The following is an 18,772-nucleotide window of genomic DNA, read 5'->3' on the forward strand; positions in this document are numbered from 1 at the left end:
TTAAGAATGTCTTGCTTGTGTCCCTAACTCTTCCCTTGCAGTAATAAATATTACTTTAGAAATTATTACTGATGTGAATAAGATAGTGGTGTACTGGAAGATGTGTATGTGACATGGCTATGTTTTTAAGATATTTTAATAAAGTTAAAGTTTTTAAATAAAAATTTCTGTTTGGAATTATTGTTGAAGCCTGTTTCCTATGTAATATTTAGCCTAAAGTACCGGTACTGGCAGTATACTCTACACTAGGTCTGGGTATCAGCACTGATTTGCCGAATGAATTCAAGTCAGAGTCATAAGGTCCTGAATGGATTTTATTCCCAATTCAAATTTTCGATTCAATATGAACTATGAACTATGAACAATACAATTCAGTTATAATACCAATTTAGCTCAGATATGAAAGAGAGTCTATGATTACAAGGTTCCCTCTAACCTGCTGCATTCTTTAAAAAGTACTGATGTTAACATTAAGAACTGACCCCTAAGCAGTTACATTAATCTGCTTTTTGTTAAAGATGACCACACAAAGTTATACTCTACAGTGAGTATTGAGTGAAATTTAATTCAAACTTGAGTTGACAGGGAGACACCTTTGAAAATGGCAATGCCAGCTTTCCCCTCACCGAAATGTAGCCTACCTTTAGAGCGTTACTTAAACCCTTTCCCGACAAGCTGGCATAACATAGTTGGTACCAATTGATTCTTTAGGTCTTTAAGCTTAAATAGGTACTTACAATTTTATTTAGTAAAATTGCTTTTTGATCATTCAAATAAAAATCATTACAAATATGAAAAATATATTTTTTTTTCAAACCCACCCTGACTTTACACAGGTTTTGATAATGGTTATGGTCCTGTGTAGATGCCAAAGATTTTGATTTGCAGTTTCAAATTTCCCCTGTTAATAGCACCACAACAATAATAGATGATGTTTCATACGTGATAAGGCAGTATAAAAGAGTGTGAGTGTGTGTGTGTGTGTGTGTGTGTGTGTGTTCATTCATAGCTAAATGGGGTCCTAGACACCTACTGTAACAGGAACTACCAAAGAAAAGACTGTTTAAATACAGAAGAGTTCTTTGCCAAGTGTTTATACATCTGTCCACGGCCACATTTTGTCACCGCGATAGCATAGATAGTAACTATGCAAGATGCCGTCAAAGATAGGCGTGGTCTGAGTGACAGCGCTGGAAGTAGCAAGAAAGGAAGTAGTCCACAGAAACACTTGATGGTTTTTAAATTTAAAAAAGATAAAGCGTTAGGTTCAAAAAAAAAATTTAAATGGCCTTTTTCATGTCTGAAAATGCTGTTATGTCAATATCACTGTAATAACACTTTTTGTCTTGATTTTCAACAAATGCACTTCATGTGAAAAAAAAAAATAGAATTTCTAGATGTGCCACAGCCGAGCCGAGCCTATGCCATGCTTCTAACACTGGCAGTGTGGCCGCTCTAACCTGTTACCATGGCCGCCAAAATAAAGGCCAGAGGTTCCACAACCTACAAGCGCTGCTCACGCAGGCTGTGTGGCCCAGGTGCAGCTGCATTACACCATTTCTCACGGCTGACTGAAGAGTCTGCACATGTTTCTGCATTTGTGTACTTGTGTACAGGCACAGTTAAAACTAATACGCCCACAATAGAAATGCCATGCAATGATTGGTCACATGCTCGTAAAGGTCTGAGGTTTGTAACCACTACATAGCCAACCATAATCTTCAGTCCTGTAGTCCTACTGTGACTGGCTGGTTTAATGTCGTAGTCTTAAGCTACAAAAAGTTAAGATTCCTTGATTGTATGGGAAATCTTTGGGTTCTATTTTTTACTTGTTTATTCCTCTAAATATATGTTCATGCCTGTGTTTCATTAAAAGCAATAAAATCTACATACAAGGCACTGACCACATTACAGCACGATAGTTACAATGGGAATTGCATTTTTCCATTATAACTGAAGAAAATGCAACTAAAGCAAAATAAGAGTTTAGAGCACACAGGCCAGTATGGAAAATGTGGGTTAATCCTCCCTGAGAACAGCCAACTTGGCAGAACTTGACATTCTGAGTAAACAGGAGAATATGTTCCATATTGCTTCAGCAGCTTGATTTACTATTTGATATTTTATTGCTACCTCATCAATGAAGTCCCACCCTGATATTTACCATGCCCACTCTTTCATGAGACTGACTCAAGGCACTTAAACAATACAGACTGTTTTGGACGCGTCACTGTATCTTCATAGCTGACAAAAAGCAAAAATGTTTTGACATCAAACCTGAAACCAGGGCCGACTTCTGGACCACAATGAAAAACTCTGTCCCTCTCGAATGACCCTCAACATGCACAAGTTTAAATGCCCCCTCCAGTTTATATATATGCCTTATATATTTCACGTTGCACTTGTTTTTGTCAATGTAGACTAACCACACTGTTGTGGCCAGTTTGAAGTACATTTCGGCGCAGGTGCGTCTTCACTTACCTGGAAGTGTTGGAAGGTTCTTCGCCGGTCGTCACACCTGTCTGAGAAAGTCCTGAGAGTCCTGAAGAACAGCAAAAGATCCCTGCTCTCCTCCACCCTGAAAGGACATTGCATAGAACATTAAACCATTTTTAGAAGAATGCCCCCTCAACGTTGATTATTTAAATTGTTGAGCAGCGAATGTGTGACAAAATATCCAAAACTTGCGACCATTTGCATCATTAAACTAAAAATGGATGAAAAATAAAATAGTACATTAACGGATAAGTCAGGTCTCAACTGCTGCCTTAAAATGTAGTCTTACAGCACCTTAGCAGAGCAGCAGTTTCAGTCATCTGTCTCCAATGCTACACATGTTCAGGTACTGTTTTAAATGTAGGCAAACACCATTTTGGCAGCACTTACATTAGAGCACATTATTGCACATCAAATTTATTAAAATGAGGCATAATTTGGATTGTTTCTATCAAATGGTTTGGAGAAAAAGACATTGATGGCATGATTATGCGTTATGGACAAATTCGCGAAGACGCAGACAGCAGAAATTCCACGAAATCACGCGAGTCAAATTTTCGCTTTGTCAGATTTTATTTGGCAAATGCCTTTCCATAACCCATTTAGCACAGCACCACTTTTTAGACAAAAAGAAAAAAACACTTCAGGCAAGGATTTAAAAAAAAAAAAAAAATGGTGCAATTAGTTTTAGCAAATGTGAAATGTAGCCATTTCAATACGTGAATGGGAACATTGCTTTTGTCTGGGAACCATGGATCTCTGTACAGAATTTTATTACAATCCATCTGGACTAACTTTGGATGCTTGGTAAGCAACGTAAAGAAAATCTGAAAAATGAACATTTTGTGATCAAGGATTACCTTTTCACTCAACAAGAAACACACAACTTGGGCGGCCTGTAGCTCACCCAGTAAGTGCATACGGCCGATGTTGTCCTGCAGTGGAGTAGGTTCGAATCCAACCTGCGGACCTTTCCTGCGTGTTGCCCCCACATCCCTCTCCCCCTTTCATGTCTATCCACCGTCACTTTACTAAAAGGGAAAAGCCCCCCCAAACACCCAAAAAATAAATAAATGAACTTTTAACAACTAACTTGTTATTTGGTTAGGCTGTCTGGACTTTGGTCTAGACAGCGGACTTCCCTGCAGAGGGTTCTATTGACATGAATTAGCAACACAATAAAAGTTTCTTTGAAAATCAAGCATTTACAAGAAGAGTAGACTACCCACCCAAAAATTTTATAAAAGTACATTACAAAAAGATGCTTCCTATGCAGTATGCTGTATGTCACAATGGCAACAGCATAAAAACTATATATATTTTGTTTTGGTCCGTTCCGCTTTGAGTGAGCTTGGGAAATTCTGTTACAGGCTTTCCAGAGTTTTCCACGGGGGCCCAGGGCTAGACGGCAGCCGGGTGAAGTTTCCAGAAGACTGTTATTCCACACAGAGCTGATGGAAACATGGCAGAATGCTCCCATATAATGGAGCACTACCAAAAAGAGAGTGATGGAGCCAGTGGGAACCCTGGTCTGATATTGTTGTATTGAACTGATTTGCTCCTACTGTTTGGATGATGCACTTTGATTATATATTCATTGTGGAACTACACTGGTTAAAAAGAAAACTTATCATGCAGTGATTCTGATCTAGATGTTTGGATGTTTGGGCTTCAGTTCATGATCCCAAAGAAGCAGTAAACATAGTTTGCACCAAACGGTGGAAAAAAGATCAAGTTAAACACAACACTATGACTAGACCCGGTTTTAGCTACAGACCTATTTTGGTTGGTAAAAAAAAAAATATATATATATCTGCAAGAGGCAATTCCCGTGTTCAAACGCTTTTTTTGGTTCTCATTGCAGCGTCACTTGTTACAGGTACCTTTCACTCACATTCATGCATTTTGTGTTCAAACTGCAGGTCCTGGGGTCGTACCACCAACATTCTTAATGGTTGGCAAACACTCCACCGTCTGGCTTGGGAAGAAGCCCAATTGCCAAAAGTCAAAACAGCATTGAGCAGATGCCAAATTGCCAAAGTCAAAGCTACAAGCAGAGTTGAGCGGGTTTGTAACTTCACAAAAGCTAAGCAAAACCACTTCAGGTAATTTAAAAGTGCCCTGCCACGCAAAACCGTTTTATACTTGCATTTTTCTTAAAAAATATGTTAGGTCCATATGGGTTTCTATTATGTCTTGAATGTGAAAATGAACTGCTACCTCCTCTGTCAGCGCTAGCCACTGAAAAGACATAAGAGGAGAAATCAGGCCAATTACTACTGCTGGTCAGTCTTACATCATGTTGCCTGAGCTTATTATTAGGTAGAGGATCAGAGGGAAGCAGCTTAGCTCATTGAATATTAATAAAAACTGGCACAAATCCAGCTGAGCCTTCCTGCGGGCTTTCTATACCACACTAGAATGGCTTTCTGTAACAAGGTAACAGGGCATTTTTCCACAAAAAATGTTAAAGTCTGTATTAGAACTTCAGACATTACCACAAGGTAATGAAATATGTGTAGCAGGGCACCTTTACTGCTCTTTGGAAAAAGTGGTGGAACCATCCGTACACCCGTTTCATCACAACAACAGATGCAGCAAGTCCCGCGATACTGCCCCCTTTATCGGATTTTACCAAAACTTGATACATACGTTCAAGTCGTGGTAATATACTATGTCTCCACCAATTTTAGATTCCCTGCTAGCCCTGTTCTTAAGAAGGTTCTTTGATTGAGGGGGGCCATGTATTATGACAAATCTTGTACATTTATAGTAGAAATGTGAATCTCAGTCCCGCAAGGCCGTATACCACTTTGGTCTTGCTAAAATCCAAATTGACAGTTCAATTCATTCAATTTTTTTTCACATTATGCAAATTAGCTAATTACCATCATGGCAGACTTTATGGTCCAAGAGGCTCTTTTATTTTTTTTATAAACGGAGCACATTGAGCTGGAATTGCTTGAGAAATTTATGTCACATCGGACTCACCATGTGAGGGGCAACGCCTTTCAAACTTTTGGTCTAAGTTATAGAGCCACCATCAGGCCGAATTGCATCATGTTCTTTGGGGAGCATGAGCACATCAACATTAGTTATGGTTTCAATTTTCATGTCTCTAACTCATTCCAGTCCCCATTAACTTAAGAAAAAGGCATGCTTTAGCATACAATGCTAAATGGGCCATGCCCACATGCACCAATCAATATGACACTTCCGATCCTGGTTACTCGCCCCCAGACCATGTGTACCAAAAATGATGAAATTCCATGGTGAAATTTCAACTACTTATGGTATTGTGGCGCCCCCTATAGGTTAAACTCAATCCTACCCATATATGTCAGTCTATTCCTCATGACGCACTGAAGATAGGTTACAAATTGTATGATGATTGGTCAAACCATTAGTGAATACGGCAAATTTAATGCTAAGCCCCACCCTTGACGTTATACTTTTAATGATGGCGGCCATGTTTTTTTTTTACCAATCTTGCTCATTCATAGACCTATTTAGTGTGCTTGGAAATGGCAGTATAGACTTCCCACTTATCATAAGCCTCCGCTCTCTACTTTCTGAGCTTAAGAATGATTTCCTTTGTCTTTGGCATGCTGAGTAAATGTAGTAGTAGAAGTAGTTTTCAGAAGCCTCTAAATAATATGTTTAAGTGCCCTGTATATTGGATTCTTTTTACGCTGATTGAACGCTAAGGTGTTGTTAGGAAGCCAATTGACTGCACAGGTGTTTGAAAGATGATTGGTTTAATAGGTGTGTTTTGAAAGCAAAAGTTCACATGGGGACTAATATTTTTGACAACCCCATTTTTCACTATTTTTGATATAAAGCAAGCCTAAAAATGTATTTTATATTCCAAAATATAGCAAAAGCTATTAAATAGCATTGGTAAATATTTGATTATATTAAGTTTTATCAATGCTGCAAACATCTTAGCAAAATGTTCCATAACCCCTGGGGGCTAATCATTTTGGCCTTGGACGGACGGACGGACGGACGGACGGACACACACACACCTTTTTCAAATTTATACAGATCATATCAACATCATGATGTTCCGATATATTAGATAGATAAAACTCCCTTTTGGCTTCAGGTCGGTCTCATAACTCCTGCTGCTGTCATGACCTTAGCACAGTTTGGCTTCACATTACCCGCCTGGCTTAGACCGGGATACACAGCCTGGATCAGTGTATCTTTAACTGCAAGCTGAGTGTTCATGGCTCAGTCGGCTTGGATCCCAACATGACAAGAGCCCCACTGTGTTTTAACGGCAGAGGTTCATAAGGAAGTTTGACATAATCCCGTCTGCCATGAGTCTGCTAAGCCCATCCCAGCACTGCATCAACAGTCCCATCACAGTCACTTGCTGACTGTAGGACAACAAGTGTTTTTAACTGTAGTGCTAATAAATAAATATAAATAATTATTTTATTAGATTGAATACAATGTCATCTGACCAAAATTGCCCTATAGAGAAAGTGAACAAATGTTGTCATTTGCCTTCGACGCAAAGGAGCAGCAGCTCTACTCCGAGCTCCTCTCGGATGGCTGCACTCCTCCCCCTATCTCTAAGGGAGACGCCAGCCCCCTCCTGAGGAAACCCATTTCAGCCGCTTGTACCCTGTACCCGTCTAAGATCTTGGATATTGTAATATCGTAATATTGCATAAGTGTTGTCTTTTCCTGGTTTCAAAGGTTACATTACAGTAAAGTTACGTCATGTTCTGATCTTACCAGCGTGTTGTATTATTTGCCTTTACCCACTTAGTCATTATATCCACATTACTGGTGATTATTCATCAAAAATCTCATTGTGTAAATATTTTGTGAAAGCACCAATAGTCAACACTACAATATCGATGCAGTACTAATAGAGGTACTGTATTTGGTCAAAAATGTTGTGATGCATGATTTTCTCCATTTTGCCCAGACCGACCACAATGTCACTTTGAATTAGGGTTGGGCAATATGGAGAAAATCAAATATCATGATATTTTTGACCAAATATCAGACACGCACCAATCAATATGACACTTCAGATCCTGGTTACTACTCGCCCCCAGACTATGTGTACCAAAAATTATGAAATTTCAACTACTGGGTTTTGCGGCACAAACTTGTGGTATTGTGGCGCCTCCTATGGGTTAAACTTATAATCCTACCCATATACGTTAGTCTATTCCTCATGACACACTAAAGATATGGTACAAATTTTATGATGATTGATCAAACCATTAGTGAATAAGGCCGATTTATTGCTAAGCCCCACCCTTGACGTAATTCTTTTTATGTTATTTCACCAACCTCACTCATTTATTGTAGAATTGTGTATCTCAGTCCTGCTAGGCTCGATAACAATTTTTGGTGCTGATAAAAAAAAAAGTACAAGAATCTATTAATTTTACGTTTTTTCACATTACACAAATTAGCCCAAAAATTCATCATTGCGGACCTCTATGTTCCAAGAGGCTTTTTTGTAGATCACATTGAGCTGCATGTGTGAGAAATTTCCAGGTTGTTCACAATGTCACTAGTCACTCGCTGTGCGATATGGAGAAAATCAAATATCCCAATATTTTGGACCAAATACCTCCATATCGATACCGCAACGATATTGTAGTGTCTATTGGTGCTTTTACAAAATATTTATACAATGAGATTTTTGATAATCATCAATAATGTGGATATAAGAAGTGCTGGAGCCATTACAACACTTTTTGTTTCGTTTATAAATCATGTATAAATTCAGCAATTTTATGTTTGAGCACTGGGTGGCGCAGTGCCTTGGAAGGCATAAAGGCAATCAGCCCCAGGTACACAGGTGTGTGGAGAAACGGGCAAAGCAGACAGCTTTTCACCGTGTTAGTGCGTGTTAGTGCGTGTCAGTGTCGTATCAGCTTAGTGTCAGACGTGTCAGCCGTGTTAAGAAGGGAAAATAAATGGTCACAGCTCCGAAATGCAGACAGTACGTGTGGACATTGATTATTAGCATGCAGAACACGTGTCCAAGCAAGTTCTCCCCTGATCCCACCGCATTGGCCTAATGTAGGAGTTGATAAGAGACTCTACAATAACTAAGTGGGTAAAGGATAATAGAACAGTTACAACAGTCTGGTATATTGCACAACTCTACTTTGAATACTAACAAAGTTAAGAAACCCCTTCAGGGAGGCAAAAGGACAGATGTGGAGATGTGGATGTCTGCTGAATAAAAACAACCAATAAAAAATCAAGACTGTTAGTCTTTAACAGTTCAGACCAGCTTGATTTAACAAATATAATTGGTCTGATTTGGACTGTAAAACTATGACTCTCTCTCCCCCTCTCTCAAACTTGGAGAAGGCAGCAGTGTGTCAGAATCATTATCTCCAGCATTTTTCCATCTGTTGATTGCCAGATTCTGCAGACTGGACCATCCAATCCAGATGTGGTTTGGCCTCAGATATAAAGTAAATCAGACATCTGCTCTGGGGTGCTGATTCACAGATAGAACAGACACATTCAGGCAGACTGTCATTAGCAGGACAGAAAATTCACCTGAGCACATCAACACAACATCTTCAATACATTTAGTTTGATATATAAACAACAGAGAGCTTAACTTGAATCTAACAGGACTCACGAACAAGGCAGGTGCCCTTCATGCTCCGGTGAATACTGTTAGGAGTAAGACTGACAGGGCTAGCTGTGAGAGCCCAACATGGTTTGTCCTGTCACTTAGATCCAATGAGTGCTCATCAGGTGGGAGAAGAATTTTACACTACTTCTTTAGTTTGTGCCACTTGGAGTCTCTGCCCTGCCAGCAGGTAACGTATGCACTCTCAGCATAGAACATGGAGAACAAATGCCTCCATTGCAGCTCTGACTCCAGCCTCTCACCCACTGTCCAAAAATAATTATTTGATTCACTTGAAATGTTGCAGAGTACTTGAAAAATCCACTGCAACAAATGTAATTGCATAACTCACACACACGCGCGCATGCACACGCGCGCACGCATGCACACACACACACACACACACGCGCACGCACGCACGCACGCACGCATTCCATTTAGGTGTGCTGACTTACTGGCACACCTACCTGTAAATGGAGCACAGACATCCTAAATATTGGTTACACCTGTTCTTTTTCTGCTGTAACTGCTGGAAATATCTGGGTTCACTCTGGTCTGTTGAGGTTTACTCAGTAATGTCTGGAGCTTTAGTCACTATTTCTTTTCTACCAGGTGCTTTTTACACTGCAGGGATAGAATTGTTTATCATGATCAAAACCAGTTGACTACAAAGTCTTTGTTTCACCTTTAATCTATTTAATTTTTTTTTTTAAAACAGGGACGGGGTCATGTTCACTCTGAAACGATCAGTTCAACAACAGGTTGTGTCCTGTACTCCAATGGGGGACATTCTTGACTGATCTAATTTCTGATCTAAGACTGTTTTTAGTCCCGTTTATCCTCTCAGTTGTTCTTTGTTCAAAGTGGAGGAAACTAGTGAGCCGTGCTGAACAGATAACCCTGGTTCACGGCTTAAAGGATAGTGACCAAGATACATAGCATCTAGGAGGACATTTCACAGTGTCTTCGGTTCTTTACATAGTGGTCAGACATCCATCAAATACATTACTTGCCCCCACCGTAGTCCGCACAGAAATATAAAAAGTTGAATTCACTTTCCATTTTAGTACCTGTTGTGCTTATAAACTTTAAACTAATCATTTCAGAGTAACCAATAATCTTCACTTCTTAATAAAAATATTTATTAAAAGGTGATACAGAGATTATGTGATAAAAGGTAATCCACCGGTTTTTAATCACAGTAAAACACATCCCTGAAGTGTACACAGCACCTGGTAGAAAACAAAGTGACTTAAGGCGTTTTCACACCTGATACTCCAAACCAATGTCTGGACAAGGTCCATGATTTTGTTACATTATATACATTTGATCCAATAAGTTTTGGTTTCACATTGCAGTTATGCAAGCACACAAAAGATCTATACGTGGCAAAACTACGTCCTGGCGTTATCGCTTACGTAAAAGAACCGGTGGAACCAATATGAACGAAGGCAGTGCTTCCTTTACAGGTAGGTGTGCCAGTTAGTCAGCACACCCTAACGGAACGCAGCCCTTCTCAGTGTAATGAGTTACACCTGCGTTTGATAAGTCAACATGTCTGCTGTGAGAAAGGCTTCTTGTTTGTGAGTAAAGAGCAGACGGAGCGACAACAAGTGTTTGTGTGGCTGAGGAGGTCCAGCTGGACGGCAGCTGTTGACATCTTCAGCTTATTAAACTGGTTCTAATTCATCAGAAAGTAAATCAGTCTGTTAAAGAGACTCAATTCCTTTGACTGTTTAATGCTGATTATAAGTCCACCCTCTTTAAGCTAAATACATTAATTAGAAGTTGCTCCCTCTGAAAATGTTTGCTGTTAAAGAAAAGGTTCATACCAGATAACTGTGACAACTCACAGACCGAAGGCTCGTTGGAGATGAAGGGGCAGAACTCCACGGGGAGCAAAAGTGCTTAAGATGTTTTTTGCAGATCAGCTTTAAGGGGACATTTTCTTATTTTTCAGGTTCATTCTTGTATTTTTCTACTAGAAGATGTTTAAATGCTACAATTTTCCAAAACACTTTTTTCTATTCTCATACTGTCATCTGAATATACCAGCATTCCATACCTCTGCCTGTAACTCTGACTGTCTGTTTTAGCGCTTGCTCGGATTGGTCTTATGGGTGTTTTGAATCTCTGCACCATCATTGCAGCCAGGGAATCACTAACAGCACTGTAGTGGCACTCTCTACCTATATATAGTATAGTTATTACATCACAACCATACGGAAGCACTGAAGGCTTTAAAAGCCGTGTCTGAATACAGGCTGTATGCATTTCTCCGTGGTTGGAGCGTTTTCATACTTTCACAGTATCACTATATCACCTCAACCTTTTTTTTTATAATCAACACAAGACATGGACATCTCACTTTTTAAACAATTGGACCTTTAACGTCAATCTGCAGCATTCGTACTTACCCAGAAAGGAAACTGCTGAAGTTCTGTAGGTCGCTGGTGTCCATCACCACGTTTAGATCACTGATCGTCCTCTCAGAACTCTGACCCTTCTGCAGGACCAATACACCAACAATTACTCAGTTAAAAAGAAAATACAGAGTCAGTAAGTCAATGCAGTACTGAATAATATTGTGTTATTAAATGAAGCCTGTTTTGTTCTTCTGGAAACCAGTCAATTTTCAGAGTTCATTTGCAAAATTGAGAAGAGAAGGCAACAGAGTGAGCAGAAGGAGACAAATAAATGAGTTAAACTAAAACAAGTTGAATCAACGCTTCACTGAACATTATAAGCCTCAAGACAGGAGGTATAGCCAGACTGTTGCATTAGACTGCATTAGTTTTAGTTAGGTGTAATTAATAAAGTGTAATTCCAGCATGTCAGTCCCCTTGAAACCACAGACTTTTCTGTCTGTGTACTGATGAAACAAACTATTAGTGGTCTTTAGTGATGGTAGGTGTGTATGTAAACTTTGGAAAAAGAGGCAGGCTAGCCATTTCCTGCTAAGCTAGGCTAACCACATACACCTCTGTACTTAACATATAGACATGAGAGCCCAACATTTTGAACTATTCCTTTAAACATCTCTCTCATTATTTGGGGAGCCATAAATCATACAAGTACAACATCTGTTCAACACTGAAAAAACATGTTTCAGTTGTTGGAAGTGGTCCTAGCTCTCGTTATGTTGCAATGGAAATAGAAAAAAGTATTAATCAAACTATAATAAAAGTAAGAAGAGAGTGTGTGTTTACAAAATGAGTGTTTCCAAATAAAACAGCCAATTAATTCATCTATTTATCGAAACAATTCAAGACTTCAGAAGACTACAATTTTAATGACACCTAATGAGCCAGGCAGAAGGAGGGATTCAATGAAACCAGCTGTTCTGGTGGTTGATCAGTTCAAATGAAAACCAGAAAAACCATTGGACCTACATGAAGCACATTTACAGGACACAATACTTACAGAATGTCCCTATAACAGATTAACAATTACTCTTGACATTAAATACAGTGTTATTTTCTGATGTCGACGGTCAACCATCATTTTTGTTAAACTGTGGCCAAAATGTGCTTTAGGTGTTTAGTGTATTAAACTTCCATTCTTATCAAAAACTGTCACGTACTGAGAGTTGGCATTACATTTCTGGGCAGAGTCATAATCTTGAAACAATTATTCTTTAATCCAATGGTTCCTGATAAAAAATATAATTTGACCAGTTGTGTTTGACTGTATTTTATTTAGAGATCCTGTATGGCTTATGTTAAGACAAGGTCTGAGGAGCTGCTAAAGTGACTGAACATAGCCCTCTGTCACCCTCTTCTGGCTCAACACACCATCCATTACTGAAATGAAAAGAAACAGCAACGCCAAGGTTTTGGCTAGAGTCCTGTTTTTTGACATCATGAGTAGAGCCTACACTATACTGGATTTTTGAGGCCAAATTTTGTATCTGCGATAAGCTAATGACATTGGGCTCTAATCATGAGTATACTGGCCTTGTTATTAGAACAGCAGGAAAAAAATAATAATAAATGGCTTGAATAGATATTGGATGGGTACTAGAAGATGGACACAGAGTTAGTTGAAAAGGCCATGTAGAAATCAAAGGAGACACTGTATGAACTGGTTATCAGTCTAGAAAAACAAGAATGTAGAGAAATTGTATACATTTACAAACACTTATGTGCAATTTGGGACTAGATCTTTGATATGGGAAATAGAAAAGGGAACATTTTCTGAAGATCAGTTTAGCCAAAACATGGTGATTCAACTCCTTCAGAAAGGCTAAAAGCGCCAATCAAATCAACTCCACTTGTCTGGTGCCTTGGCTAAGGTAGGAACGTCGGCCAGTGCCACAGCGAACCAGACACCCTCAACGTCTCTTCAACAGATTATTTGCACAATGAAAAGGACTCACCTTGACCTCAGAGAGCTGGAACTCCACCTGGAAGACCAGTTCAGAGCAGTGACCTGATACACAGAGTTGCTGGACCAGCTGTCTGCCACCTAACACACACACACACACACACACACACACACACACACACACACACACAATGTTATCGCTGCCAACAGTTGATCAGTGGGATAGTGTAAACCAACAGACTGTACCTTTTAAAATCACAAAAAAAAATGTTGTGCGGCCTTGCCAATAGGGATGGAAACGCTATGGGTAAAACATGGGAATAATTCATTGTAAACATCGAATTAGGGCTGAAACTAACAACTATTTTGATTAATTAATCTGTTGGTATTTTCCCAGCGGGTTACCCTACTTGGTAGAGCGGACACATACAGTTGTTTACATACCAATGCTAAAGGTGAGGAAAAAAAATGGAAATTGATGTTAATCCCTTGATTAAAAAAAAATCCAACCTTTAAGGCCAGCAATTTATTTTTGAAAAAATAAATAAATGTTGTTCCTTAAAATACAGGGGGCATAGGTAAACACAACCCTATGTTAAAACCCCATCGAGGCAGGCACAATTTTATTATTAAAGTCCAGTTATTTCTTGGAGCAGGATACTATACATCCATCACCATACCTAGAGAGATAGGCATGGTTTCATTTCAGTTAGACTAATAGCTGGTTTGATTTGCATTGAGAGATGATTTCATGGAAAGTACCCCATGCCGATCTCTATGGTGAAGGGAATGTGATGATGTGGGGGGGGGGCTATTTTTATTCCAAAGCCCAAGAGAACTTTCACAGGATGCATAGTATCCTGATCCATGGAATAACTGTCCTTCAATAATAAAATGTGCCTGCCTCTGTGGGAATGTAACATAGGCGTGTGTATACTTATGCCCCCTGTATTTTAAGGAAGAACAATTATTTACGATACATTATTCATTCAAAAAGATTTTTTTTTTAATGAAGGCATTGAGATCCATTTCCAAAAGATGTTTTTTTAATAATTCTCTTTTTAGTTAACTTTAGCATGGTTATTTAAACTTATGAGCAGCATCAGCTGCATGTTCAACTCCGACCTGCTGCCAATTTCTGCATGTCATTCCCCTTCTCTCACCCCTTTCATGTCTACATCTGGCTTGTGAAAATAAAGGCCTAAAAATGCCATAATAAATAATTATATATATTTTTTTTTTAAACAGTGATTGCTATGGATTGAGACAGCGCTGTACTCTTACTGCTTTGTAGAGTCTTTGTCGTGCAGCTGTTCAGACTGATGCCATTTATCTGTGTCTGGCGCTTCAGATCCTCCTCCAGCTCCATCACTTCATCCGTGAGCATGGCCAGTACCTTCTCCTTCTCTCCTGCTTGTTTCTGTCCACACACATAGGACCTGTGGAGACGGAAAACAGACTGTCATGAAAATTCAGCACGGTTACCACTTTCTACTTACCTACGTACCTTTGCATGGCCAAGGTGTACTAAAGATTAACTTTACCAGTGAAAATTAGACTTCAAATTTTAAGTTGTATGTCGGAAAATGGTTTAGGTTAAAAGTGAAAAAGGTGTGAGAGAGTTTGAAATTAAAAATTAAAAAAAAGGAGGGAAAAAAAAGACCCTCACATGGCATCCTGCATGTGTCCTTTTAAGTGGAACGTTATGTCCTTGTGGTTGTCCTGCTGTTGGCGCTGCAATGCTGCAACTTCTGCCTGAAGATGTTCAATCTGAGCCTCCAGCACTCTAACATCCTCAATGTTCTCCTCACTCATCTTCTCCATCATCCTGAAGGAGAAACACCAACTCACTCAATAATAAAACATTTGGAAGTTTCATGTTTTCACTGCATCAGTTTATTGTTCATTCAGCATTTAGCATCTCGACCTGCTATAAGACATGGAATTCTCATATTTGTGGCCATATAATAATATCATAATTTATGAGTTGATTTATATTTTGTATTCATAATCTGCAAATTAACTGTAAAATAAATGTAATAGAGTTAATAAAAGGACAATATTCACCTCCAATATGTAGCTAGGGGAGTAACGTTAGGAGTATGAAGTGACGATAGCATAAAATGGAAATAATCTCATATAAAGTACAGTTAAATTGAGCAAATGTAACGTTGCAGTTTATTTACATTCCACCACTGGTCTGTCAACTAACGCTAGGTGACGTTAAACATCTTAAAAATAGAGGTTGCATAGTCAAAGTATTAAAGAAATACACTTGAAAACGCTATAAAGTGGGTTAGCTACGTTGATTTTATTCACAGTGCATCATCTAACAGGACGATGACTTCAGCAAAAAATAAATGCCCTAGGTAAAGTTAGACCAACTGACATGTTTAAAATTGTTCTTCTCTGTTATAATGTCGAAATACTTATATTAAAGTTATTTTAAAGTACAATATTTAACCCTCCTTTATTCCTTACCTGAACAATTTCTATGTCTTCCCTCTGCTGCTGACAACCAAAACAGTTTGGAGCCTCGCGCCCTCTGGACTCTACCACTTTTCACGTGTCGGAGGGGAGAAGAAACTATTTCTGGAAAAAAAGAGTCAAATAGCGCCTCTCTTTATTTACAAAATACCGCAAATGTTCATGGATATGTACTTTAAAAGTACACATTAGCGTATTATCATTGTTAATTGGCAATAAATAATAACCTTACCGAGCTGAGAAGTTGGATAGACCCTTCTACATTGTAAGGCGTATCTGTAACAGCTGATGCTAATCAAGAATGATTACACGGGGTTGAGCTATCCAAGAAAAATATGGTTATTTCTTCGTCGATTAAACGTGATAATTCATTATTTTATAAATAAACGTAACGGCATCCATTCCTGCTTTTATTTTTATTTATTTTTTCTCTAAAGCTGTTGTTGACTGTCACACAGCGGAACGTTTCGGTTCTGCGGGAACAAGTGCGGAAGGGAAAGTCAGCAGGAATCCAGCAGTGCAGCCCGGATAGAGTTAACTGTAACACCAGCTGGATACATGTGAGGTAAACATTCGTTGGTTTTTCTGCCGATAGAAATTAAACGGGTAGTTTGGTCGTGATGACTTCATCAGCTCAATTATAAGGGCATTTATTTAGAGGTAGTAGTTTATATAGACTCTGCCTGCCGCTGCTTTAGTTCTTCCAACAATTCAGTGAAGATCTTGCCTTGTGACTGTCTCTGTCTCACTGGCTGCTGGCTCGCACGTTACATGTTCTACTTGGACTAAGTACACTTTTTATTAGCATCCATACTGTTTATACAACTGACCTGTAGCGTATATATATTATAGCATTGTCTAAACTGTCTATATTGGATCTATAGTTTTCATATCATACCTCCAGATGTGTAGTCTGTAAATAGTGTCCACTCTTTTACAATATGTTGAAGCCTACTTAACGTTACACCTGCACTATAACTTTTATACTCATACTTGCTATTGCTGTAGCCCATGTGTATACTAGCTATTCACACTGTATAGATCTTTGCATATTTATTACACACTGTCCATTCTGTTAAAACTAAACAGTGGTGGACACTAATTCAGATTCTTTTACTTAAATAAAAGTAACAATACTACACTGGAACAAAAATAATCTGTTAGAAATTGTCCAAGTAAAAGTCCTACATTTAACGTTTCAATCAAACGTACGCAAATTTGTAAACGACAAAGTTAGAAGAAGTTACAAAAACTGAATTAGTTCTTATTAATCCATTATCAAACGTTGTCATTGAGTACATTGGGTATCGCCAATGATTTCCCAAATCAATTCAATGTCGATTTCTGTATCAATATTGATTAGGTTAGATACATTCAGATACAATACCATTTGCTTGGATGTAAAAGATCTCAGAGAACTCATGCTGTAAATTTTACAAGCAAGAAGCAACCCTTAATAAAAGGAAAAAGCCCCCAAAACATCTTTAAAAAACATTTGTTTAAGTTGATAAAGATGAAAGTGGGAGAGAGATGGGGGATGACACGCAGCAAATGGTCGGATTCAAACCTTGCGCTGCTGCAGGACTCAGTCAACATGGGGTACACAATCTTAAAAGTTAAAAGATGGATTTCGGGATTTTATTTATTAATATCACATCACTCAAAAAAAGCTCAATTTGAATTGCCCTGGCCAGTGCAGATACTCCCAAAGAAACCTTGTGCTTCATCAAAGTCGGACCCCCGTCTATGGTCTGTTGATGAGGGACTGAACAGTTCGATGGCTGACCTCTGGTGTTTGTTGTCTGTGCAGTGACAGTGTTGTCGTGGATACGGAGCGATGAGACGGCTGTACATCGGCGGGTTAAGCCACACGGTCACCCAGAAGGATCTAAAGGATCGATTCGGAAAGTTTGGCGAGGTGGAGGATGTGGAGCTCCGGACCAGGAGGGACGACGAAGGTGAGGAATCCAATACGCCGTACCATGATGAGGATGATGATGATGATGATAATGATAACAGTGTTTTGACTTTTTATTTCATTCTGCTTATTTCTATGCTGTATGTTTTTGCATTTAAGGACGCTCTCATAGCCGATTCTTCAGTTTTAAGTACATGCGTGTTGTTGTTAATGGGCTAATCAATTACCCTTATCCTCCTGTAGGGAACAGAAACGTTTCAGGCTTCTTTTCTATTTCCGGATGTTGCTGTTACGATTCCATCAGATATAAATTATTACATATTTACTTGTTTTATGTTGTTTTTGTTCCTCACTGACCTGCATGTGTTCGGACTCTTGTTGCAGGTGTTCCGTACAAAACCTTTGGCTACATTAACATCAACATTTCAGACGCCGACCTGAAGAAATGTAAGTAGCTAATCCATCCATCAAAACTGTCACATCACACTTCTGTCAAACACACTTCATAGACCTTTTTTCAGTTTGTAGAAATAAAAAGAGAATCAGGGAAATCACTGCTGAATTCTGGAAACGTATTATTGTGTTAGTGTCCTTTACCTTTTGTTTAGTGTAACTGAGCTGAGATCAGCGTTTTCTCTGCAGGTTTGACGGTGCTGAACAAATCCAAATGGAAAGGAGGAACTCTGCAGATAGAAACAGCCAAGGAGAGTTTCCTGGACAGGTACAGTCATGTTCTTCTCATCGTGAACATCTCCGCACGGTCTAACATTAACACAATAATGACTATGGGCTGAGAGGAAGTGGACATATTTAAAAATCTGCCAGTGTAATATTAAGAAATGCTGAAACTAACAATTACTCTCAGTTCTCTCTATCTATCTATCTATCTATCTATCTATCTATCTATCTATCTA

General features: G+C 38.9%; 2 protein-coding genes across 3 annotated transcripts in view; one reads left to right on the forward strand and one right to left on the reverse strand.

The window, feature by feature from the left end:
* The window catches only part of cenpp (centromere protein P), a 108,350-nt gene extending 92,291 nt beyond the window's left edge, over positions 1 to 16,059 (reverse strand). The window contains exons 1-6 of the mRNA XM_034868982.1: positions 15,935 to 16,059; positions 15,123 to 15,281; positions 14,738 to 14,892; positions 13,506 to 13,594; positions 11,545 to 11,633; positions 2,482 to 2,578 (exon numbers count right to left, since the gene is read on the reverse strand). Coding sequence (XP_034724873.1) covers positions 2,482 to 2,578; positions 11,545 to 11,633; positions 13,506 to 13,594; positions 14,738 to 14,892; positions 15,123 to 15,280 — 588 coding nt within the window. The 5' untranslated portion in view covers position 15,281; positions 15,935 to 16,059. The remainder of the gene's footprint in view (positions 1 to 2,481; positions 2,579 to 11,544; positions 11,634 to 13,505; positions 13,595 to 14,737; positions 14,893 to 15,122; positions 15,282 to 15,934) is intronic.
* A 254-nt stretch (positions 16,060 to 16,313) lies between these two features.
* The window catches only part of nol8 (nucleolar protein 8), a 13,671-nt gene continuing 11,212 nt past the window's right edge, over positions 16,314 to 18,772 (forward strand). For both annotated transcript variants that reach the window (XM_034868952.1, XM_034868954.1), the window contains exons 1-4: positions 16,314 to 16,505; positions 17,751 to 17,898; positions 18,243 to 18,305; positions 18,501 to 18,579. In XM_034868952.1, the coding sequence (XP_034724843.1) occupies positions 17,778 to 17,898; positions 18,243 to 18,305; positions 18,501 to 18,579 (263 nt within the window). In that variant the 5' untranslated portion in view covers positions 16,314 to 16,505; positions 17,751 to 17,777. The remainder of the gene's footprint in view (positions 16,506 to 17,750; positions 17,899 to 18,242; positions 18,306 to 18,500; positions 18,580 to 18,772) is intronic.

The sequence above is a fragment of the Etheostoma cragini genome, chromosome 4, assembly GCF_013103735.1.
Source record: "Etheostoma cragini isolate CJK2018 chromosome 4, CSU_Ecrag_1.0, whole genome shotgun sequence".
Lineage (NCBI taxonomy): Eukaryota > Metazoa > Chordata > Actinopteri > Perciformes > Percidae > Etheostoma > Etheostoma cragini.